This window comes from Petaurus breviceps, unplaced genomic scaffold (assembly GCF_028583685.1).
Source record: "Petaurus breviceps papuanus isolate PSGF00001 unplaced genomic scaffold, PetGlider_PUasm1.0 91133, whole genome shotgun sequence".
NCBI lineage: Eukaryota > Metazoa > Chordata > Mammalia > Diprotodontia > Petauridae > Petaurus > Petaurus breviceps.
This window is the reverse complement of record NW_027187419.1, coordinates 42,455,794-42,482,403: the sequence shown is the minus strand read 5'-3', so window position 1 is coordinate 42,482,403 and position 26,610 is coordinate 42,455,794. Positions and strand designations below refer to the sequence as shown.

The window sequence follows — 26,610 nt, the reverse complement described above, 5'->3', positions numbered from 1 at the left end:
GTATGGCCTATCTCTCAAGGTTTAATTTTCTGTAGAATTCTTAAATTATAAGGGGATGATTCCACCAGCAAGGTGAAAGCAAAGTACCAGCAAGGTACCAGCAAAGTCAGAGAAGTTAACTTTGTTGGGAGCATATGATGAGAATAGGAGAAAGGAATATGAATATGAGCAGAAGCAATATTGGTCAAAGTAAGGCATGAGAATAGTTCTGTTAGGATGCCAGAGGTCAGTATTACCACTCAGAGCTCTGATGTTTGTGGCATTTTTTGGGGGGTCAAACAATTCATTCAGTATCTTGTTTCCATCAGATTCTCTAAACCAGATGGTATGTTCCTTCAGTGTTTATATATTATTTCCTTACCTCTATCTCAGTTGCGCTGCTCCCATTTGTTTTCCAGATTGCTATATAGATTGTCTTCATTCCCAGAATATTGGTTCAAATGATATCTGAACCAGTGGAGTAGGCTGGTTACAAGGGCCCTAGTGTATGTTTCTAACCATTAACTGCTTCTTGTTGTCCTTGATAACTCACCAGCTTTGTGACTCAGCTTCTTAATCTATAAAATTGGAAAAGTCACATTTACCTGATAATCTCTCAGGGGATGTGGTCAGATTGACTGAGAAACTAGGTGCTAGAGGTAGAAAGGGAGATGATACAATTTTTGACTTCCAGCTCAGTTGACCTGACTCAGGAGTAGTGTGGAAGTTAGAACTGTGAGGAAACTGTTCCTGTTGTGTAATTCTTATTGCAGAAATAAGTGGGAGTTCTACAACTCAATACACCTCCATGCTATACTCAGAACATTTGGAAATTTGGAGATTTAAACTCTGTTATTAGGATAGGGATTCTCAGAAATCAACAGCAGGACCTTTTATTAAACCTGAAGAGAACAAGACACAGGATGCTTATTCTATACAGTGAGGTGGTGCAATAGATTGACTTTTGGACTTGGAATCCAGGGGATTTGAGTTCAAATACAGCCTCAAGCATTTACTAGCTGTGTGACCTGGGACAAGTCATGTATCCCCCTGTCTGCCTCAGTTTCTTCATCTGGAAAATGGAAATAAAAATTGCACCTGTCCCCCTTATCCCCAGTTGCTTTGAGGATCAAATGAGATAATATTTATAGTGCTTTGCAAATCTTAAAAGCACTAAATTATTAAATTAAAAGTTAGCTATCATTTTTATCAAATAAAATAGTCTTTTCTGAAGGGCTGTTAATGGAAGATCTCTGCTGAGGTCCTATCTTATAATGCATCAAAGAAGACTTGCTTTTGCTTTTTACCACACCCAGACTCCTTTCATTCAGTACTTGGTATCTATTTCAGGTTTATCTGACTGTTGCTGGCCTTTGGGCAATTCTGAGGGGGATTAGGAATATTAGTAAGGCATTTAGAGAGGATTAGACCTGATTATCACTCCAAAAGCTGTTAAAGTCAGAGTTTAACTTTCCACAGATCTGTAGGAACTGTCAGAAAGAGATGAACTAAAGAAAAGGCTAGAAAGGTTTTGGAAATCTGCCTTGTAGGTCCCCTTCTACTGATTCCAAAGTAGGAATTATAATTGTAGTGCACATTTTCCTATCACTATGGGGTCTATGAAGTACTTTCCTTATGATAGTCTTATGAAATAGATAATGCAAGTATTATTATCTCTGTTTTATTGAGGAAGAAACTGAGTCCTAGAAGTTAACAGAACCTTACCCACAGTTATAGGACTAGTGTCAGAACCAAAATTTCAACTCTAGGCTCCAAGTTTCAGGTCCAGTGTTCTATCTACCATACTTGTTACTTATTCAGTTAATTTTCTCTGCCTCTTGTCACTTGGAGTTTGGTCAAATTCATTAGGTATTTTTTTTTCCCCTGTAACTGAAGAAGCTAATCTTGGAATATTTGCCCTGTGCCTTTTCCCTTTTCTAAACAGAAATTTGAGAGGGATCTCAGAGCCCATCAGAGTCCAATCTAAGCAAGAATCCCTACCATGACATTTCAGAACATGGCTGGTCATCTGGGCTCTACTGTAATCTATGTAGGGTGAGTCCAGTGGTCCTACCTTCTTCATGCTTTCGTTATGCTGAATAGTATCCCATCCGATCTGCTCCTTCGGAGTAAAACTGCATTAAAAGGTGACTAGCTATTCTAGAGTATCTAAAGCAGGGGTTCTTAATCTGGGGTCCACAGACCCCCAAAGGGTCTGTGTATAGATTTCAGGGGATCTGTGAATTTGGACAGGGAAAAATATTTATTTTCTCTCACCTCTGAGATTTAGCATTTCCTTCTATTAAGAATTCAGAACTAAATAAACATTATTCTGAAAAGGCTTCTCCAAAATATCAAATGGTACCATGACACAAAACAGATTAACAACCTCTGGTCTAAAGAGATCTATCCTAAAGGAAACAGGACCTACATAAGCAAAAAGAACTTTTTACTCCTTATTCCCCCCCTACCCCCCTCAGTGACCTCCTCCTAACTCAGGTCCAGTTGGAGACGTGCAAAAAGGGCAGACGTCCAGTTCCTCCTGTCTGGCTGGGACGGACTGTGGCAGATATAAATAAAGACTTTGTCTGCATCTATTGTTCTATAACTACCCATTGTTCCTCAAAGCTTTTTTGTAATTACCACTGCTCCCTTATTGTTCAGCTTTCTGAATTGCAGTTATCCTTCTTTCTGTATTGGTTTTATATATGACTTACACTCCTCAGCTTGCCAAGGCTTGGCAAGAGGTGTGTGGGAAGAATGATGTGTGCTGGGGTCCAGAAGAATTCAGTAAGTGAGATAGGGGAATACCATAAACATAGTGTGTCTTGATTTCATCAGAACACTTGGCAATCTTTCACAACATCTTTGTGGACAGTGGTGTAAGAAGAACATTGCATTTAATAACAACCTTTAATTTAATCTATTAAAAATAGCAACATTTAACGGTAAATACCTGACATATTTCAGTATAAGGTTTGCAGATCACTTTTTAGTCATGGTCTAATTTGATCCTCACAATAAACTAGAAGTTCCAGGTACCACCCCCTTTTTACAGATGAAGATAGTGAATTTCCAAAAGGTGAAGTGACTTGCCCATGGTCACACTTTAGGAGTCATAGAGAGAATGCAATTCAAGGACCTCTCAGTGCTGAATCTGACACTCCCTCCTCCCAGTGAAAAGAATCCTAGGAATTGGAAGTGAAGCTAGAGTTTTTCTTACCAGAGGAAAGGACTGGATCTGGAATCAGAAGACTTGAGTTTAAGTGGCAGCTATGTCACTTGCTGGCTGAGAAACCTTGAGTAAGTCCTTCATCTGTGGAAGGGTAGGGTTGAACTAGATCGACCCCTAAGTAGTGGTGTGCTGGTGGTAAATGTTCAAGTATTGGCTTTCTAGTTTAATCTGTATTATTAAGATTTTCTCACTTTCTTAAGTCTAGATAGTCACTAAAACACTAAATCAAGACCCAATTCGTAGGATTTATGGATTTCCAAGGTATAAGTGCTCATACCAAAAATTTAGCATTTGATTCTAGAGATCTAGTACTATTTGGTTCTAGCATTGGATGTTATCCTTTCTCAAAGAGGGTCAAAATGACATCACTATGCCAGAATCAAGTTACAGTGTATGCAACTATGATTGATCAGGTACCTTTGCCTCTAAAGAACCTTTCTAGTTCTATAATTGTAGCTTTTACTAAGGAATCAACTTAATGATCCACTTGGATGGACTGCTGTCACCTTAAGTTCAACATGTCTGAAACTGAACTTTTCACCTTCATCCCCAAATCAGCTCTTCCTCTTAACTTTTCTGTGCACCTGAAGCCTGGAGTAGGAGGCTTGTTTTCAATAGATATTTCTTGATTGCCCAGTGAGTCAATAAGGTTGTTACATTCTCTGAGCCAGGAGAAGGCTATATAAGCCCTGATGTGTAGCTTTGTTTGGGGGGCTCACTTTGAGAAGTGTTCTGTGATTTGATCTGTATTCTGGGAAGCCGTTGTCTGGAGCCCCCCCCCCCCCCGGCTTTGAAAAAACCCAGATGTTGATTGGGTATGGATGTAATGGCTGGACAGTTTGGAAAGCTGTCTACTTGATCTGTTTCTGTCTTGATAATTCTGCCTGTATGCTTTGAAGTTCGGGGTGCTGACCTTTTTCCCCTGAAAAAGGTAAACGATATATGTCTGACTGATTAAAGTAAGCTTGTTAACCCATTTTGAGTTGCTTTCCTTTAACAAAGCAGATCCAAGAACCTGTATGGGCAGCAAACCCTGAGGACGCTTGGGGTGCTTGCCGCTACACCTAGCATTACATAAACATTAATTCTTCTCTTCCTCCTCCTCCTTCTCCTACTCTTCACCACCCTTGCTTCCTATTCCCATCATTTGTCAAGTCCTCAGTTCTTTTATAATTAAAATATTAATAACTTTTTTTTGTGGAGGAGGGAAGGCAGGGCTATTGGGGCTAAGTGACTTGCCCAAGGTCACACAGCTACTAAGTATCAAGTGTCCGGAGCCAGGTTTGAACTTAGGTCCTCCTGACTCCAGGGCCAGTACTCTATTCACTGTGCCACCTAGCTGCCCCCATATCTTTTGTTTTTACATCTATTTCATTTCTGAAACTATTATCCCAACTCCCCTACCAATGTAACAAAATTTAAAAAAAAGTTAGCAGTTCAGCAAAACTAACCAACACTTCAATTGAACCTGACAGTACTGGAAATGTTCCATGCCCCTAGTCTACTCACCTTCCTGCTAGTTCTTTCTCTGTAATATCTCATGAATCTTTTCTTTCATTTTCATTCTCATTTCAGTCATCATAATTCAGGCACTTGTGAGCATGACTGACATTTTATACACATTATCTCATTTGAGTCTCACAACTACTCTGTGGGGTAGGGACTTTGGAATATTAAGTCCTGTTCATCCTGCCCTATTTAAGGAAGGACCAGGACAGCCTAGAGTATATGCAAGGGGTCTGGGAATAGCAAAAGGAACGGGGATAATTAGTCTGGAGAAAACAATATTTAGGAATGACATAACCTCTGCCTTTAGACATTGGAAAGATGCCACAGGAAAGAAAGATTGGATTTTTTCTGTGTAATGCAGAGGAAAGAACTAGGACCAATAAGACATGATATAATTAATAACATCTATATAGCACTTTCTGGTTACAAAGTGCATTCACATCTGTTACCTCATTTAGGCCCCCAAACAACTGCTTCCTCTTTTTAGCAGGTGGAATTTAGTTAAGGGTCAAGGTCACCTGGTTAGTACACAGGCAGGGCTGGCACTAGAATTCATGTCTTCCATGTCCTAAACCAAAACCTTCCTTTATATAGGTGCAAGTTATAAGGAAGTAAATTTTGGCTCACAATAAGAAAGAACTTTCTGACAGTTTGAGCTGTCCATAAATGGAATCTCCATTATTAGAAATGCTCAAGTAGCAGTTGAATGACCCTTCGTTGGGGATGTTGTAGGAAAGATTGCTGCTCTGGGTGGAAGGTTGGACAACATGACCTTTTCTTCCAAGTTCTAGGATTCAATGATGGAATAATATTAGCTAGTATTTTTATAGTGCCTACTATGTACCAGTCACTGGGCTAGGTGTTTTATAAACATTATCTCATTTCATCCTCAAAACAACCCTGGAAGGTAGGTGTAACTATTGTTCTTGTTTTACAGATGAGGAAACTGAGGCAGACAATAGTTAAGTGACTTGCCAAGAGTCACATAGCTAGTAAGTTAAGTGTCTGAGACTAGATTTGGTCTCAGGTCTTCCTGACTCCAAGTCTACTGGTTTATTTAAATCTAACTGTCTAAACTTAAAGATATTTTTAATGATTATTTTTCCTGAAGTTGGCAGATATGGTTCAGTGTGTATGGGATATGCATCCAGCTTTGAATGTGTAGTAATAATGATGATGATATTAATAAAAATTATGTGATGATAGCTGATAACACTTTATATTTTCATAGTGATTTTCATGTATTATTTAATATTATCCTCAAAACAATCTGTGAGGTAGTACTCTTGATGGCAAATATTTGCCTTTAGTTTGGGACCTTTGACAGCCTTTACAAGGCATTATTTCATCACAAGTGATTGGCATGTTGGCAGTCAGCTATCCCCTTCCCTCTTTTCTCTTGGGTCTTCCCAGAACTGGCATGAAGGAAATGGGGTTGAAATGTTCTGAATTTTCCAGGTGATTTTCCATGGGTCAAGAGCAGATAGTTATACTATGTAAGGATGGATTTGTGTGTGCTTTTCTCTTCTTCTGATTTATTAAAAGGAAAGCACATATGCATAAAAAAGCTTCAGAATGTAAGAAAAACATCCATCTTTTTTCTTTCTGCAGCACCAAGATGTGGGGTTTCAGAGTTCTCTGAAGGGTTTTTGAAGACCAACTTTCATATGTAATGTGGTGGTTGATTTTCCATTAGAAAAAAGGACTTCTTCTAGTTTGAAAGACAGAAAGATATATAGATAGATAGATGGATGGATAGATAGACAGATATATATATATATATATACATATACCTACATATATATGTTTATATATTTATGTAGCATGTAAATAAATGAGGTAGAGAGATACTTTTGAAAAATTATGGACCAATGTCAATTTTTAAACATCGTTAATTACAACCAAGGCTCTTTCATGAAAGTTCCTTCAAGTAGGGATTGGTTCATTCTTTGTACTTGAATCCCTAGCATCTAGGAGAATGTCTGGCACATTTTGGTGCTTAATTAGTGCTAATTGGTTGCTTGAAACATTTAAAACCTGTGGCAATTATGGAGGAAGAGAGATTTGCTGAGCCGACAGGACATGTCCTTACTTTAGTTGATCAATTGTGTATATCTTTGGATGAATAGACTGTTCTTGGAATTCCTTGAGGCTCTCTTCTCATTCCAGAATGAGGCCATTGGCAAGAAAATCTAGAGAGGGCTATCTTTGGAAATGTTCCATTCCAGGAACTAGCCCTTTGGGGTTAGGAATGTGGCCTTATTACTTGGGAGTCCTAAGCTAGGCTGATAGGATGTTCTTTAAATTCATAATTTGACTCTGCTACACCAAAATCCTTCAAAATGCTATGATTTTTCTTTTCTCCAGGACCTCTTTCTCTGTGCCTCAATTTCCAATTCTTTTCTCCACAGACAACTGCTCTCTAGTCACATCTGCCCTCACAGTAGGTTAATCTATAATTACATGATAGCTGAGGGAGCATAGCACTGGCCTGGTAAGTAGGAGACCCTGAGACCTAGTCCCAGTTCTGCAAATAATTGGTGGTGTGATCCTATTCCCCTTATCTCTCTAGGCTTCAGTTCCTTCATCTAGAAAATGAGGGGGTTGGATCTGAGGAAAGAGACCAAGATGGTAACTTTCCCTTTGGAGAACAAGTTGAAAGCACTTGGGGTAGTGTGAAGAAGAAAAGGCTTGGTAAAAAGACATAACTATTTTTGATTATTTAAAGGTGTCTTATATGAAAGAAGGATTATACTTGTTCTTCACTCCAAAGTCTAGAACTAGGTGTAATTGGTGGGAGGTGCAGGAATACAAATTTGGGTTTTTGAAGTAAGGGGGGAAGGGGCTGCCACAAATTTCTGAACAACTAGAGTTACCCCAAAGTAGGAATCACCTGATCCCAGAAGCTGTGATAGTAGGATCTCTCCCAGTAAGGTCTTCAGATAAATACAACTGGACCATTTGTTGGGGATAATCTGTAAACATCTCCTTTCCAGGTATGGATTGAACCATATAGTCCTTGAGTATCCTTTCATCTCTTAAGATTTCTGTGACTAGATGCTCTAGGCCCTTCTAGTACTGAAGATTCTTTGATACCTTTTCCTCTCTTGATTCCCTTATCCATCTTGCTTTCTCTCTTCATTTGTGTCTTTCTTCACTCTCTTTCTTTGGAATCCTCCATTACCCTCCTTTCTTTCCCTTGGTATTCTTCAGTTATGTCTCTTTTTCCCTTCTCTTCTCCTACCTTCTGACTTTCTATTCTTGTTCCCTGACTCCAGATTTCTGTTCTTTTTCTCTTCTTCCTTGTTCTCTCCTCATTCCCAAATCCCACCTCCTCCTGCTTTTTCCCAGGGGCTAGTTCTGGAAGACAGGAGCTTTAGCTTGCAAGATGCCTGTCTCTGTGTTTGCTTCCTGCGTAGGAGGGAGAGGCAGGCCTTGAAAAAACAGTTCAAAAGTGCAGAAAAACTTCAACTGGTCCAGCCTAAATAAAAGGTCTCTACTTCAATTCGTTTTGCCCATGTTGCCTGCCTTGCCCAGTGAGAAGCCTCTTCATTGCCACCTTGCCCAACTGAACTGAACTTTTGATTCACAAGACCCCTCCCACTCCCCACCTTTCCTTATAAACAAAATGCCAACTGGGCCTGAAACTCAGCCTTAGCACAAGACCAGCAAATGTTTCTGGTCAGAGAGGTTGATTCAGTGGAGGAAAGGGAGCAGCCTTTGAGTGTTTCAAGTCTCTGGACTGTAGCAGCTGTTTCTATGAAACGTGCTAGGGATTAAAAACCATCCCTTCCTCCAATTAAAACTTTTTTTTCCCTAACAAATAAATGACAAAACTGAGGAGAAATCTATTAATGTTTTCCATCCATTTATCTTCCTGGCCTTTTCAATTTATCCAGAGATGAGGAGGGAAGGAGTAGAGAGAGTGAGAGAGAGATAGACAGACAGGCAGAGACAGAGACACAGAGATTTCTTTTTTTGTTGTTTTTTTTTTTTTGTTAGGGGTTTTTTGCTTTTTGGAGGGGGAAGGGCAGGGCAATTGGGGTTAAGAGACTTGCCCAAGGTCACATGGCTAGTAAGTATTATGTATCTGAGGCTGGTTTTGAACTCAGGTCCTCCTGACTCCAGGGCCAGTGCTCTATTTACTGCACTACCTAGCCGCCCTGACAGAGATTTCTTTAAAAATATATCTGCCCAAATTAATGAGCACCTCAATGGGAAGAGGTAACCTGGCATTAGCCTCAAAATCCCCACCCACCCCAAAGTGACTTGAGGGATAGTGGCAGGATAGAAAATTTTGAATTTTTTAAATAATCCCTTCTTGAATGGAATTATTTTATGACATTACTGGTTCTAAGAGCATTGCAGCACTTTAGATGAAGTTGGGGGCAGAAGATGCATCTGACTCAGAAGTTTGAATGATGAAAAGAGCCATTTGGATGTAATATCCATAAGGCCCTTGGAATTGGAAGGGGTGCATTTGTGTTTTCAATCTAGATAGAGTAACCCTTATTTTTGTGCACTTTGTAAGGAAGAATAATAGCTGTACTATAAAATTTGGGACCCCTCAAGAATAAGGGTAGATTCTATATACAAAGTCGCTCCAACACATGTAAAGCTCATGTGAAAGATATCATTATATTTTTTCCCCAGTACAAAACTTTCTCTTAAAAGCAAAAACAAAAACTGAGACTTCAATGATTCTCAGTTGATAATATTTAAATGACCCCAATAAGTGAGAATTTTAATCACTAGAGCAAATATTACTTTAAATGGCATATAAGAGATTTACCAACTTAAAGGCATAAATGCTTAGGAAATAGTATAATTTGGTTTTCATCAAATGGTTAAATATGGCAAATAGTTTTAGGAACTAGAAAGTCACATCTTCATTTTATGTCACATTTTCTTTGACATTTTTAAAAGTTTAAAAGACTGAGGGGTCACGGGGAAAGGAAGGGAGTTTAATGCAGGGTCTAGGATGCAGAGTTGTGTCAGACCTGTATTAGTTGGTGATGGTGACCATGAGAGAACTGCTGATGTTATCAAAAAGACCTTAGAGTTACAAAAAAGAAGATATCCAGCACCTCAGCATTGCAAGGGACCTGGGAGGCCATCTAGCTAGTCTCTTCTCCTGAATGAATCCCTTTTTTAACATCCGTGGCAAGTGATCACTGGCTTCTGCTTGGATACCACCAGTAGCAGGGAACTACCCACTTTCTACCTCCTCCTACATTCTATTTTGAACCCCTCTAAGTATTAGAAAGTTATTTATTATATTGTTCTGAAATCTATCTCCCTGTAACTTCTATCCAATAATTCTGGTTTTCCCCTTTAAGGCTACATAGAGCAAATCTAATCTTTTACTATGCCAGCCCTTGAAATTAGTAATCATGTAGTACGTAATGGAAGGAATTCTGTATTTATAGGCAGAGAACCTGCATTCAAATTCCTGGCTTTACTACATATCGCCTACATAACTTTGGGTTAATCAACTATCATTTGGTCTTAGTTTCCACATCTATAAAAGGAAAGAGCTGACATCACATGGGCAAAGATGAAAAGGGACTATGGGAAAATAGCTACACTAATAAGCTATTGTTGAAATTATGGTTTGATGATTTACATTAAAAAAGTCACTAAATTTTATATATTCTTTTACCTAACGATACTATTGCAAGGCATACAACTCAAGGAGGTAAAAGAAAAACAGAGGTTTTATATATATATATATATATATATATATATGTATGTATATAAGTATGCATATGTATACATATATATGTATACACATCCACATGTATAAATTACTGTAATTTCTATAGTCGCAAATAAGCAGAAGGTAATGGGTATCCATTAATTGAAGAATAACTGAATAAATTGTAGTAAATGAATATAAGGGAGTATTATTGTAGTATAAGAAATGGTGAATATGGAAAATTTAGAGAAACTTGGGAGGACTTATATGATGCCTATCGTGTTATTTGTTCTCAATATTATCCTGTATTGTTCCTACGATGTTTTAATTGATGACTTTCATTTGTAATTCGTTCACACTTATGAACTGATGTGGAACGAAGTAAGCAAAATCAGGAAAGCAATTTATATAACTACTCAGTACTGTAAAAGAATAGTGAAACCCTTCAGAATTCTGATTAATGGTCATTTCATGACTTCAGAGGATGGATAGTGAAGCATGGCCCCTGCCTCCCAGCAGAGATGCTGTATAATCATAGATTTAAGGCATCTCAAAGTTTGAATCCAACCCCCTTGCTTTTATAGATAAGTAAACAGAGGCAAACAGAGGGTAAGAGACTTTCCATGGGTCACAGAGCTAGTCACAGTTTGAGGCAGAATTTGAATCCAGATTTACTTATTCCAGACTCAGCATTCTTAAATACGTTAACCACTCCAGTGGTATTCTAAATGTGTTGATTTCTTTTGCTTAACTGTACTTGTTGTTACAAAGGAGAGTTCTGTTAAGGATGAAAATTGAGGGTGGGGAAGAATCATTGAGAAGGGATAGTAATTTTTAGAAAAGGAAAAAAATCAATATTTTTTTAGTGAAGGATTAGATGATCTCCAAGGTCTCTTCTAGTTCAAAATATCCATGATTTTTTTGTGTGTCCCCTGTTTTTTTCTTTTTTTTAGGTTAAATCCCTTCAGTTATTCCTACTGATTCTCATATGATATAGTTTAAAGTTTCTTTACTATATAATATTCTCCCTTCTCGAGGTAGGTTCCAATTTATTTATGTCTCTCCTAAAAAGGGGGTGCTTAGATGAAACACAATAGGACAGATATTGTCTGATCATTTCTTTTGGCTTCTATTCCCGTGACTAACATTATGTGTTCACTTTTTTCTCTTTGCTTACTTGCTGGGAAATATCCAGACTCTTTATCACTTTACTATACTAACAACCTTACTGAGATGATTGTAAGACAGTATCTCCATCTCAGTGCTCCTCCTTTGGGGAATGGTGAACCCATCAATGGCTATCGACAGATAGCATCAGAACTAAAACTTCTAGCGAACAGGAACAGGATGCTTTTGAGGGAGTATATAGTACTTAGCATAGACATGCATGCACCAACATACATGCATATATGTTATCCATGTTATGTGGATTGAAGACTTGTCTTTCCTGCTTGAGAAAGCCCAGTATCCAGAAGCCATTCCAGATGGGCACAGACGTTCAATGGTCTGTTCCCCCTGTGAGGCCATTTGCCCAAAGGAAATGGGAGATTTAACCTGCTCTACAGAGAAACAAGAAAACTTGGCTCCAGGGTCCTGGGGAAGGTTCTGCTTTCTGGCTTGGATCATGAAACGGAAGAGCCTCTTCTGGGTTTCCCTAAACACCTGGAACTGATTTGGGTTTTGTCCTGACTCAGTAAAGTTTGCTGAGGTGGAGGAGGAGGGAATAGGAAAGAAATAAATCAGCGATTAAAAATAGCTTTCGCATGTCAGGTGCCTGACTGAATTTGGGAAAACGCATTGGAACTCCTTTGTCTGGCAGGTCTGAGTTCTTGCTGCCGAATTACAACTGCTTTCATTTGTTTTTCCTGCTCCCCACCATGTAATGGTCAAGGGCTCATTGGAACCATGTGTGAGTCTAGTGAGTCACCAACTCCTCAGCACTTCAGTGGGAATAATGTGTTAAGACTCCTTTTGGGGAAGGGGAGGGAGATGGACTGAGGTCACTTCCTACAGATGTTAAATCCACTTCTATTTGGAGGCTTCTTTCTCAGGCTACTCTGCAAGGACCAGATGATTTCTCTGTATAGTCTGGGACACGTATTGATTTCTCTCAGGACCAAACTTTTTGTCACAGAACAAGCTTCCTTTTAAGAAGTGGCATCTCCCTCCAAGTTGGCATGTTGTGTCCAAACAGCATGAATTTCCGTCAGTGGCTATGTGGATTGGCAGTAGAGTCCAAGAGGTTGTAACAAGGGACCCAAGTTTGCATTTTTGGTCATGTCAGGTCATCAGAGGGTGAAATGGGGGTCATCTGTCCATCCTTTTCTTGTCTCCTTTTGAATAACATTTTGCTGACTGGGAACATTAGGGAAGCTTGAGAAAGATGTCAAAAATCATTAGTACGTTTTTTAAAAGGAGAGACAAAAATGCAAACTGTACAAAGGAAATATGACAGGCACATTGGTGCTGGATATTTTGTCTTTTGACTTGAGCATGTACATGACTGTTTAAACAGAGAGGTATGGGGCAGCTAGGTGGTGCAGTGAATAGAGCACCAGCCCTGGAATCAGGAGGACCTGAGTTCAAATGCGGCCTCAGACACTTAACTTTTGGGTAAGTCACTTAACCCCAACTGTCCTCCAAAAAGAAAAAAAAAGAAAGAAAGAAACAGAGAGGGAGACTTTGGCTCAACAGAAAGAATTTCCTAATAATTAGAGCTATCCCAAGGAGAATGGGTCATCCTGGGAAGTAGTGATTTGGCTCTATTTGGAAATCTTTAGACAAAGACTGGATGACCAAGCGTCATGTCAATTGTAGATGGGATTTCTGTTCAGGTACAGGTTGGTCTCCTAGTTTCCTCCTAACTCTGAGAATCTGAGATGTTACAGCCAAGCGTTCTAATTGTTTCCAAAGTGCTCTCTCCTCCATTATCCTTGTCCCTCTTGCTTCAGACACACAGAATGAGAATAAGATTATAGCATGGAACTTTCTTTATTTAGGTGGAAGGGGTAGAATGAAACACTATTTTCCCTGTCTTGGATCAAGCCTATACAGAAGTTGTATAAACTCTCATGCTTTTTTCTATCACTATGGTGGTGATTTTCCAGCAAAGGTGCTGCTGTCCTTAACCAAAATAGGTCTGTGGCCCAATTACGTAGGTGGAGGTGGAGGAAGTATTCTATACTGAAGACTTAGTACAGAACATTTCATGTTCAGTTTTTCTCTATTCGTCTGATGAACAAGAGATAAGAAAAGCTGGTAACTCCAGAATGCCCATTTACAGTAGAAATAAAAACTTGCACAGGGAGACCACTATAGAATTACAAAATACTCCTAGGAGGTACATATACCCATTTTATAGATGACAAAACTGAGGTCCATAGAAATAAAGAAATTTGCCAAAGGTTTTCCATACTGTAGATAGCAGAACCAAGATTCTAACTTGACTCACAAAGTTTAAAAGTGGCTGGATTTTGACTCAAGTTTAAGTTTTCTTTTCCCACTGAATCTACCTTAAGTGTAATTACTAGCACCTCTGATGGGCAAACCTCAAAGATGACAATTATATAGAATTTTCCTTCACCTTGGGCATGTATAGCCTACTAGTGTTGGACTAAAGCAGCAAATGTTTCTTATACTCTGTTGATTTTGATGATTTCCATCCCTTTTTTAAACTGCTTTGAGCTCCTGGAATTAACCCTCGGTTAAAATTATCAGTTCTGAGGCGGCCAGGTGGCTCAGCAAGTGAGAGCACCGGCCCCAGTGTAGGGATGACCTGGGGATCAAATCTGGGCTCAGATAATCAGCACCACACCCAGAAATAACTGGCCGTGTAACCTTGAGCAAGTTACTTAACCCAAATTGCTTTAAAAAAAAAAATTATCAGTTCGTTGTGTTTGTGGAGTATGGGAAACTGGATGAATATGTTCACCTTTGGCCAAGGGAATTATTAAGTAGTCTTATTTTTAGCAATTCAATTTAAAAACAATTTCCCCCAAATCACTTCTTGAGTTATACTAGAATCCTTCCTGTCGCAGTCACAAGACTTGGGTGGATGAACATAGGAACAGACAATCTAAAATGAAAGGCATGGGAACCCTCCCACCCCAACATTTTTCTGCTTTCTTAAGGCAATGAGTAGATGTTGTCTTATTCTTTCTGGATTTACTTGCATCCAGTATGTGTTTGTACCAAAATTCTTCTTTAATGAAAGAGAGACAGAGACAGTGAGAGAGAGAGATAGTCTTAGGTTGGAGAAACTGAGCTCCTCAGACCATTTTTGCAGCAACTAGGGTTCCCTATAGTCAGTTTGGTAAATTATCAGATCCTCCCAGCAGCTAAGGACCTCCTCTACTTGAAATACTGAATGCCCTCCCTCCAGAGCCTTGTCCTTTCCAACAGAGCAACTGCTCATTCATTAATTCATTCATTATGAAATATTTATAGGAGCCAGAAAGCTTCTTCATGGTTTCCTTTTTTTTTTTTATTAACGATGACAATTAAAAGAACAACAAAAAACAGAACAAAACAAGACATTGGTTTTATTAGCCACAAGTTGTACTGTTCCTAATTCAGGTGACCGAGAAAGGTGAACACAGTAAAATAGAGAAAAAAGGCATAACTTACCTCCTATTTCCTTTTTTATTCATATGCTTCAAGGGCCAGTCCTATGTGATTCTAGGTTAGCTCTAGGAAGGAGTTGGATTCTTCAGATGACCCCATTTCAAAGACACTGAGAAACAAGATAACCCTGCCTCTTCTCTGGGCTCAGCATCTTGGTGCCTCTTTCCTGCATAACGAGACTATCTTCTTTTCCTACTGGAAGGGTACCATACCAGCTTTGTGTTCTATGTCGTTGCATAAGTTCTGGGACAAAGCTTTTACCTTCTTCTTACACTCCAATACATAAAAAGGGGGAGGCTATAGAATAGGGTAGGGATAGAGCCAGTGTCCTGGAATCCCTACCCATGGGTATGACATAGATGGCCATACAATTCCTGTGATTGACCTGCTGCAGGTGGTTCCTTGGGGAGTGATGAGAGAAGGAATCTTGCCAGGTTTAGGAAGCAGTTCTTCACCATATCCAAAGTCATCACAGAGTGAGATTCTATGTAGCATTGGTGACATGCAGCTTCCTGATTTGAAGAACATTTCTTTTAAATGGCACAACAAAATAAAACAAAAACCCTTAAAGTATTCTTTGAAACCAAACAGTACCCTCTGAGTTACATGTGAATGAATTGAAACCCTTGTTTTACACTACCCTTGAAATAGGCATGGAGTAGGGAGAAGGAAAAAATAAAAACTTTTTTGAGATATAATCAAAATAAAAAAAAAAGATGTTTTGCTGCTTTCAAAATGCCACTCATATATCCTGCCCCAACCATATGGATAGATGCTTTATAAATCATCTCTGCTTAGACACAGTTTTCATAGGCTAAATACCCTAGGGCCAGTTGCTCACCAATTTGTCTATATTGGTAGTAAGAGTAATAACAATAATAATATTAATAATATTAACAGTAGCAAGAATAATAGTAGTAGCAGCAGCACATTTATATAAAAACACTGTCTACATTAACTCACTTGATCTTTGAATAAAAGTCACTAATGTTTAACACAGATTTGAGGACCAGAAAGTTAGTCCAAGGCTTAAAAGAAGAAGCCAAGTCTAAGTGCTAAAAGAGCCAGCCTTGAAACTAGAAAGACTCGATGGGTTCAAAGTGCCTCTCTGACACACGCTGGTGGATCAGACATTCAGCGTCTTCTTACCTTAGGCAACTCTCTAAGACTGTAAGTTGCAGACTTTCAGAGAAGGTGCTGACCTGCCTTGATAGAGGGAGTTTCTTTACCTGGGAGCTCAGTGGCCCAGTGAAATAACTGGTCCAGCCCCTGTCTCTTTGTTTTTATTTGCCAGTAGAATTCACTTTACTAGTATCTTTTATTTTTTTCTTTCTGTAGAGGCTATAGAGGGTCATGGCCATCAGAAGTTCATCTTGGTCCTTTGAGACAAATTAAAAATGTTGAATGATCTCTGTAATGGCACAACTCTGAATTTGTCACTTGCCTATTTGCAAATTTTTAATGGCTCCCCATTATCCAACAAGGGAAGTCAAAATGTTTTAGCCTGACCCACCCAGCTCAAGGTGCCCTATCCTGCCTAATGCTTCTATCTGGAAACCATCTCTTCCTCATAGCTCTTTGTGATGCTTAAGCATGTTACCATATTTTAATTTGTATTATAATAATTTGTGTCCCAGGGACTCTATCTTCTTGACCATTTTTGCATATGCCTTCTCCCACTCCAGAACATAGCATGATTCCTTGAATATAACTAATACTTTAATAAATTAGGTATCATCAAAATGATATGGCTATTTCTGATACATTTGCAAATTGATTAATTTGTTTTGGTAACTGATATAATTCTGTATCCTATGATCAAACAGAGGTAGAAAGATTTAATGACCTCATTCTAAAGAAGAATCTAGAATGAACCGAAATGATTCTCCAGAGTGTATGATAAATGATCCTTTGAGAGAGGTGATAAAGCTTTAGCAGACTGTGGCTCCCTCCAGATCTACCCCTCCGCCTGTATATAATACACATTATTATTATTAATCAGTATAATGATTAACACCAAACAGGTAACAGAGTAGGAGTCTCCCCTTGTGATTTCAGAAAAGAAGAATCTGCTTACTTATAAACACACTTAATAAAAATACACTTGCTGATAAACATACTTATTAATTTGCAATGTGAGGCACAAAAGCAAAACCTCTGCTGTGTGTGTGTTTATGCTCATGTTATGTGTGTATATTAGCTGCACTTATGGCACAGCTAATACTTTCCACCCTTTAGAAATGCTGCTAAGGCTCTGACCCCAACTGTCTGAATCCTTTGGGATCAAGGGCGATGATATGATTCCTAGGGAGTCCAAGTGCAGGTGTCCCCAGTGGGCTTGGATAGCTCTTTCATCAGCTGGGTCATCAGATATTTTCCAAGAGATGTGGTATTTTCCACTCAATCAGAGAGGCAGATCTGGGCTCAGCCTCTGGAGCCGTTGTGCAGCTGGCACTAACAAGGTGGTAGTTGGGCATGTTGGTGATGGCTTTGAAGTAGATGGGCAAAAATAATCCCAGCTGCTTCCCAGGAAGGGAATGATTGAGAACCTGGAAATGCAAGCTCTCTAGGCAGGAAGCAACAACCCATGTGAAAAACTGTAAGCTCAGCTGCACTGTCCAGACCTTCGCTTTGGATTCAGTTTATAAGATGCTAAAGCTAGGGAGCCCTTTTTCAATGTCTGTTGAACCTCTGTGTTTCTCCTTCCTCCTCAATTACCCTGTGTCCTTCTCCCCTTCCAGGGGTCAGGTTTCCCAAACTCTTCTGTTTGGTAGATGCCTGAGGCCTCTTGGCTGACTTCACCCTTCAGCTCTACTTGGCAATCAGCTGCAGACCCACTACTCCAACATTTGGCCTGGCCTATATTTTCCACATGTGCTGTCCAGTCCAACTTCCGCCTTCAGTAAAGTCCTTTTCATCGAGTCATAAATCTGAAGAAAGGAGATGGAGGAAACAAAACAAAACAAAATAGAACTTATATGGCCTAAACTCACCAATCTGGGAAGAGATTAGGAGTGAAGTTCCATACTGAAGCAATTCCATTAAACAAGTATATTTATTGAAATTCTATTGTATATTTTTATTATTGAATTTTTCCCTAAAAATAGAAATTGCCTTCACCCTCAAGCAAAGTTTTTTAGTTGTTAATAGGGTACCGGTCTTCAATGACAAGGTCTTAGTTTCAGAGGTCAAGAAGTTTTTGGATGAGCCCCATTGCTGATAGATCTTTTTAAAATATCCGTGTGTGTGTGTGTGTGTGTGTGTGTATTTATGTGTTTCTTAGTGACTCACTTACTGATTGCTCATTGTTTGAAGGACTGATGTTTATGTAATCACCATCTTCCCTCCCTCACCCCCCTTCCCCCCACCCCCACCCCACTTACAATCTGGGATTTTCCATCTTTTGTCAGCCTTCCTGGAGGATTGTTGATTTTTCCATTAGATTTTGAGGCATGTCCCAGAGTGACCCAAACCAAAACCACTCCCTGGGACTTTAGGGCCCCCAATGCTGGGACAGGGCTTGGGACAACTATATCAATTCCTCTTTCCCTTTGGGAATAGAACATAGACCCTTAACATTTTTCTTGCAGCTTTTCTGATGGCAAATAAAAGACATAATAATCATCTCAACTGCTCTCTTGCATTGTAGTCGCCCTTCCGTTTGTAGTTTCCCGACAATTTGTTCTAGTTGCCATCCCCTCCCCACCCATCTAATACTACCTAAAGAATTAAAACCTTATTTAACTCTCCAAAACCCAAAGCTTGGAGTTTTCCAAAACTGGGAGTGTTTCACTTTAACCTATTGCATCCTTTTAGCTCTACCAGTTTCACATTACTGACTAGATTCCAGGTTAGGGTAGGGCAAATGACCTCTGACATTAAAGTGGATTGGTGCCAAGGCCTAAGAGAAATTAGCCAGTAACACTAGCAGAAATTTCCCAATATTTCTCTCTTTACTTATTAGCTTGTCAGAAATTGCATTTTTGGGTGAACTCAAAGGTATTTGATTTCAGCCATAAATCTCTATTCTTTTAGTCAAGAGATCTTAGAATTGAGTCTGGAAGAGATCTTAGAGATAATATATTCCTATTTCATCATTATACAGATGGGAAAACTGAGTCCCAGAAAACAGAAGAGAATTTGCCTCCAAGAACCAACTCATTAGTAGCAAGATTCAAACCTAGGTCTTCTGCTTTGAAACCAATCTATTTTACTGCTATATCAAACTGTTTCACTTAATGATATAGGGGCATAGGAAGGACTGGGCATAAACACAGGAAATGATGAATAACCTCACAGTTAAACCCCTTTCCAATGGGCTCCAATCTGTCTGCCTTTTAGCTTCATTTCACTGTTCTCCCTTACAGGTACTCTATATTCTAGACACACTGCTCTTCTAGCTAGGTTCCCAAAGTCCCCATCCCATTCCTGACCTTTCTGCAATTATACAAGACATTCCTCATGCCTGAAATGCATTCTCTCTCATCCCCACCTCTCAAAATACATATCTTCTGTCATGACTCTCCTTTAGGTATTGTTTTCTGTATGAAAACTTTCCAGTTATTAATTTTTAATCCCCATTCCCCTATGATGAATAGAATTGTCTTCCTCAAATCACCCCCCACCCAAGTTACGTTGTATTTATTTATTACATGAATGTTATATATGTTATATACGTGAATGTTATATACCCTGATATATAGTATTCAATTAATAAATGTTTACTGATTTGTACTCTTAGTAAAATGAAAATTCCTCGAGTGAAGGCACTAATATTTTTGTATTTATATTTGCCAGCATCTAGTATAAAGCTTTGCACATAGGTGCTTAATGCATGATTGATTAATTAAACTGGAATGAGATTACACTGGCAGTGGTTAGGTCTTCTGTAGTCTGTATAAGACCTAGGATATATCTGTTATTAGAAATGATTCCTTGGTTATTGTTTTTATTGTTGTTGTTTTGTTTTGTGTTATTTGTTTGCTTGTTTGTTTTTTTTTTTTTTTTGCTCTGGGCCTAAGACTTACCGTCCAGGAAATTTAGGGTAAAGAATACTCTTCAATGCCTTTCTATAATTATTCTACAACTTAGAGTCTTGGGGAAATTCTTGGGGTCCTAGGAGTCTGGGATACAGAATTTATATGTGTCAGAGATGAAGCCTGAACCCAGGATCTTTCCTACTATAAGGCTAGTTCTCCATTCATTAGGTTGTGCTGCTTTTTGATGTCTCACATATTTCCTCTAAAGTTAAACCAAGTGTTTCCTTGACTTTCTGCCCCTTTCTTGAGCTCTCTCTGCAACCGAGAGCCTTCAGGGCTGGTGATTTATTTATTCATTAATTTATTTAATTCTGGTTATTGAATTTGCTTGTGTTCCTTCTGCTTCTTACAGATATGGAATGTGCAGATGTTCCCCTCTTAACTCCAAGCAGTAAAGAAATGATGTCGCAGGCCCTGAAAGCCACTTTCAGTGGTTTCACCAAAGAGCAGCAACGGCTGGGAATTCCCAAAGGTATGCTTTCATTCTTGGGAGAAAGAAGGTTGGGCCTAACTAAGCCTGTAGGGAGATCCGGCCTTCATGCCATCAGTCTTTTCCCAACAATCCTACTACCCTGCCCCCTTTTAACCATTAGCTTCTGGGAGACCAAGAATGTAATATCTCATCATCCCTTAAAGTCTCCAGTGCTATCTCGTGTGGCCATTTATTTTTCTCTTTCCTGGAGAGGAGCTCCTTATATCAATGTAGATCATCACCTCCTCTTCAAGTTATATTCTTAGAAAGTGGCCTGGGGGCACTGAGGGGCTAAGGGACTTGTACAGGTTCAAACATCCAATATGTCAGTAGGTAGGGCATGAATCCAGGGCTTCCTGATTTGGAATCCAACTGTCTTTCTATTCCCTCTTCCACATCACCTCTCCATGTTCATCCTTTATCACCTCTGGGACAACTTCAAATGCCCCTTGACTGGAATGTGTCACAAAAGTCAAAATTACGTTGGTCTCTGCTGTTTTATATTTTTGCAATCTCTGTTCTATTAGAAGAAATAGATGTGAATTTGATCATCTCAGACTTTTGGATCCTATTTGAAAATATATGAGAATAGATTATATAAAGATACAAAAGAGAAGTAGCTAGAGGAGGCTTCATTAAACCTTTGTGAAGGAAGAAGATATGGAAAACTTGAATCTAGAAAAATAGTTTCTTCAGAAGTAAGGGGGAAGGGAGGGGAACCAGCATTTATTAAGCACCTACACTGTGCTCCAGGCACTTGCTGAGCAATTCACAAATATTATCTCATTTGATCCTCACAACAATCCTGGGAGGTAGGATTTATTTATATAATTTCTTTTTAAATAATAACTACTTTACAGTTGAGGAAACTGAGGCAGAGATGAATTGACTTTTCCAGAGCCACATAGCTAGTGTCTGAAGCTATATTTGAAATCAGATCTTGTTAACTCCAGGCCCAACATTCTATCTGCTATACCACCTTGCTGCCACTGTATGGCCCCTGAACAGGCTTCATCCCCTTCTGACTAAGGCATTGATTCCCACTCCAGGGAAATCCAAAACTTAGTACTCTTGGAGTAAGTAAGCCTATTCATATCAAATGAGGTAATATTTGTAAAGAACTTAGCATAGTGCCTGGCATATAGTAAGCACTTGATAAAAACTCATACCTTCCCCTCCCATATGTATTTACCCTCATATAACACTTCACCATAGGCATCAATCTAATGGAAGATAAAGTGGGTACCAATCACTTTGAATTTCTATTTGTAAACCACAGTTACAGAGAAGGACCAAAGTAACCTTTTGGTGTTGGGCATAAAACGCCTTCTTCTACACTTCATCTCCTTGGCATGGCCAGTATTCATCAAGGACTGATGTGATTATGGCAAATCTGGAGTCATAACTAAGGGCGATATGTTGATATTATATGATCTGAGTTGAGACTAGAGGAAGAGGTTTTGTGTATACTTTGAGCAATATAATAACTTAATAGAGATATTTTATGACTATTATTCACCTGCTTATTTCTGATTGCCATGAATGCTATTAAAATAATAAGTGCTACATTTTAAAGTAAGAATTTTAGTTTTACCAAAAAAATAAAGTGGTGAAAGATAGAGCAAAGAAAGATGTGCTTTGAAATAGTATCAATGTCATTAAAAAAAAGCACTTATCCACACATCTAGGACATCAAAGTGATTAGGATAATAGAAATAAGGCAGTAAGAAAACTAACACCAATGCTCTTGGATTTTTCTTTTCTCTTCCTATTTCGTTTTCATTGAAGTCCGTTTCTAGAATGATGAAGGGCAGCAGATACTCTGGGTATGTTAATTATAGGTGGATTATGTCATTCTCCTAGTGGTAAAATGGGAGAACAATAAAAAGAAGTGGGAATAAAACAGGAATGGGGAAGAATAACTATAAGAAGGCATTGATATTTGATTTGTAAGTTTTACCTGCAAAATGATCTCCTCCCCCCATTACTGACTTCTAAAACCTTCTAAATATTAATTTGCTGAGTTCCATTCATTAAAGTACAAAGTGGCAGAAACAAAGGATTAAAAAATTACCCTGTCTTGTTGTCTCATTCTTCTCTCTCAGATCCCCGGCAATGGACAGAAACCCATGTTCGGGACTGGGTAATGTGGGCAGTGAATGAGTTCAGCCTGAAAGGTGTGAACTTTCAGAAGTTCTGCATGAGTGGAGCTGCCCTTTGTGCATTGGGCAAAGACTGCTTCTTGGAACTGGCCCCTGATTTTGTTGGGGACATCTTATGGGAGCATTTAGAGATCCTACAGAAAGGTAATGAAGCAGGGAATGACTGGGGTTGGTTGAGGCTTATTTGGAGTTTAGAGATTTGAGAACCAGTAACATGATGCTGCTCTCACTGGGCATCCTTTCAAATAAAGTTGAATAGAATCCAAGTTACCATGGTGCCTAATAATTTCATCATAGCACCTCACTTTCCATAGAATTATGTGATAGTAAAATGTGATTTTAAAGGTGTGACTTTAGATGGTAAACCTTATGCCTTAGAGTTCTTTTTTGTGTCTTTTGGTGGTATACGGTCACCTAATTTTGCTCAAGAAAGGGCAAAGCCCTTAGGATCTGTCCTCTTTCTGTCCTTACTTGCTTTGTTTGCCTCTCATGCAGGTGGGGAAAGGGAAGACATCTTTCCCATAGAGAGGCCTAGAGCCTCTTGTTCTCTTCACATCTTTGGCCATATGGATGGGGAAAAATGGATCAAAACATGTTTGACTACTTAAAAGTAATTTGAAATATGCCTTACTTAATAATATTTTCCTGGCTCCTAAATTTTTGGCTGCCCTTAGATGCAAAGTAAATTTGTGGAGCCTTGCTTTCCACTGTCTTCAGAGCTCCTAAGATCTGTGTAAAGTTATGACTTTATTTCTGAGCTGTAACAAGGTTTTATTCCTCAACTTCTTTTATTACCTATTCTTTTATTACAATCCATAGCACTTATCTCCAACCTCAAGCATTAAAAAAATATTTTCGGAAAAACTAGTGTTTATAAACTGAACATACACATGTAATTTATGACAGTGACCGCATTCAGCCCCCATGCCTAGTGTTTCCTCCCTCTCTTCCAATGCATACAACATTCAGCAGGGATCATACCTAGTCATGTCTATGAAAGGGCTTGGCCCTAGGGTTCACTGGCAGGTCAAGTCTGTCAACCATTCACCTGATTCTAAGTGGAAGAGTCCAGTGCACCTTTCACATCTGGGAAAGGAACAGTGGGTCACCTTGGGACACTGTGTTGCAACCTTGTAATGACATGGTCTCCCCTACTAACTCCTTCCAACCTTTTAGGACCAAGTGACTCATGTACCACAGTCCTGGCTGAGTATAGAAATGGCAGCAGGAGGCAAACTTGGGTGTTTTTACTCTTATTTTTCTGAATTTCTTCTTAAAATAAATTGTAGTTACCAGCAGTCAGCAGTGCCCTCCAGCTGACTGTAAGGCTAGAAGCCGGCTGCCCTCTCTAACCCAGTCCCACCCTTTCCCTGTGGTCACCAGTTCTAGCCCTTGGCAGACTCTGGGGGAGGGGGAAAAAGCTCAGGGTTAGCACTTTTATTTTACACAAGACCTTGCTTTGTTCAAGAATATTTTCCATTCTTCAGTGTGCAGGAGAGAGACCCAAATTAGATTCCTCTGGGTGTATAATTGTTATCCTTAACCCTTTTCATCATCCTTTGCAAAATAAATAAATAAACAAATAAATGAATAAGTGAATGAATGAATAAAATAAATTAATTAAAAAGTAAGTAGAGAAGAAATGGGTAAATCTTCTTGTTTCTTCTGTTCTATTAGACCAACATACTGCTGCACAGACTTTCCTGATACCCTGACAGTCTCCTCATGTACATAGAGGAAGTGAATACCCAGTTTATGGAAGGAAAATACATAGCAGGCACATAATTCAATCCACCAATTCACCAGTCATTTATTAGATGACTACTATTTGCTAGCCATCATGCTAGGTGCTGAGGACACAAAGACAAAAATGTACCAGTCTCTACCCTCAGGAAGCTTATATTCCTCAGGGAAGAAATGATACCTATAGTTTGTGTATTGGCTTGTTAACATGACAGCAACTTTGGCCAAATTTATCAACTAAATCACTCTACTAATGTAATTCTTGTCTCCTTTCTGGCTGCTAAACCAGAACCACTAGGATTTGAATGGGGTTTAAATTTCTCCTTAATGGTAAGGTAGTTAGCTGGGGAAACCCATCGGTCCTTTCAGGCCTCTTGGAGACAACAGCAGTCTATGGTTGCTATGGCTGTTTCCCATCAGGGAAACTGAACTGGAATTGATGTATTTTGTTTACAAAATTCTGATCACCTGAATTGACTTTTCAATAAAAGGGTTGGTAAAAGACCACTCCTGACCAGAACAAAGTTGAACTGGGCCATGGCTGTTTATTTGTACACAGGCTAAAGCATTCAGTAAGGAAATTATAATAAATTAAAAATAAAATTAATTAAAAATAGAAATTAAAAACAACAACCACCCAGGCCCTGTAAGAATAGAATGTAAATGTTTGGAGAGGGAAGGGTGCAAGGCTGAGGGGTAAAGGGTGCTGCTGCTGTTTTGATCTGATAAGCCACAAAAGCATGAGTTTAATAATTTTGTTTGAACTTAGAACTGTGTCTCTGTGCAGGTTTGGGCCTGTCACCTGTAACCTTTTTTGCCCAACATACTATCAAATATCTGAAGCCCAAACTCCTAACAACCTTTCCTTCTGCACCTTCCTAAAAACAATTCCACAATATGCTCTCAATTCTATTTCTACCTCATTTGCCTGGTACAGACTCATTAAAAAATAAAATCAAATACTCCCATGACAGAATTGATATGTGGTTTAGTCTCAATCTAGTTATAGGATTATAAGTTGACTATAGCTGCTCTAAGCAGATCTTTTCTACCCTTAGTGCTTCATTTTTTTCTTTTCTCATTATTAGGGATAAATATCCTGTTTTTCTGTGTTTTAGTTTTCTCTCTTCTTATTCAGGATTAGTTTGACCTACCATACCAGTGTCCTACTTGGTCCTATATCTGAAGTTTTAGGGTGAGATAAAACACCCAGGCAACTTTTTTGTAAGATGATTAAAACTGGCACCTAGGATTATCAAGAGAATCTATGGAAGTTGCAGACTTGAAGATTTGTAAAAATGAGAAAAAATTACCATATTTCTTAGATGGTTCAGAGGATAGCCTGCCTGGACTAAATGTCTTCCTTCAGTATTTTCTAGCTCTTTGACTGCACTATTATAGACTTTGCCAACTTCATCTAGGTTAAGGGCCTGAATTTCACTGAAATCATTTGGTACTCTCCAGGAACCTACATCTGATTTCAAGCTACTGAAATAATAAAATTAAATGCCCTTCTGTGACCAGTGATCTCACTCCAGACAAGGCCTGGGGGAGTAGGGGCAGGAAAGGTCTAGAACAGTAGCCTCAATGAATGAAAATGCTGATTTCATACAAGAACAGTTGAGATCACCATGGTGCTTTCATCCAAGATCCTTTTGGCCCAAGTCTTGCTTCTCTATTGACCTTTTTCTCTTCTTATCTGCTGCAGAGGACATGAAGCCATATCAAGCTAGTGGAGTCAACTCTGCCTATCCAGAGACCCGCTATACCTCGGATTACTTCATTAGTAAGTTCAATGTCCCTCTTGTCCATGATTATTCTTCTTCCTAGGCTGTGAACCTAGGGAAAATTTCCTCCTTTGAGAGCTCTTTATGCCTCTTGATAATTCTGGAGGAAATGAAAGATTTTTCCTATGCTTATTCAGCGTTTCTGCTTCTTAAAGTGGGACTGGTTTTGGATGGCAGGTAAAAAGCCTACTCTATCCCATCCTACTCTAGGAGTGGATCCAGGAGTGTATACCATGCAGTTTTAAATTCTGTTGGAGAAACACATACACACACACACACACACACACACACACACACGCAGAGGGAGGGAGGGAGGGAGGGGGAGAGAGAGAGAGAGAGAGAGAGAGAGAGAGAGAGAGAGAG

At 39.1% G+C, this 26,610-nt stretch overlaps 1 protein-coding gene across 3 annotated transcripts in view; it reads left to right on the top strand.

Moving 5' to 3' along the window:
- ETS1 (ETS proto-oncogene 1, transcription factor) overlaps positions 1 to 26,610 on the top strand; it is a 196,788-nt gene that overhangs the window by 134,695 nt on the left and 35,483 nt on the right. For all 3 annotated transcript variants that reach the window (XM_069080275.1, XM_069080276.1, XM_069080274.1), the window contains 3 exons: positions 20,436 to 20,555; positions 22,661 to 22,861; positions 26,169 to 26,246. In XM_069080275.1, the coding sequence (XP_068936376.1) occupies positions 20,436 to 20,555; positions 22,661 to 22,861; positions 26,169 to 26,246 (399 nt within the window). The remainder of the gene's footprint in view (positions 1 to 20,435; positions 20,556 to 22,660; positions 22,862 to 26,168; positions 26,247 to 26,610) is intronic.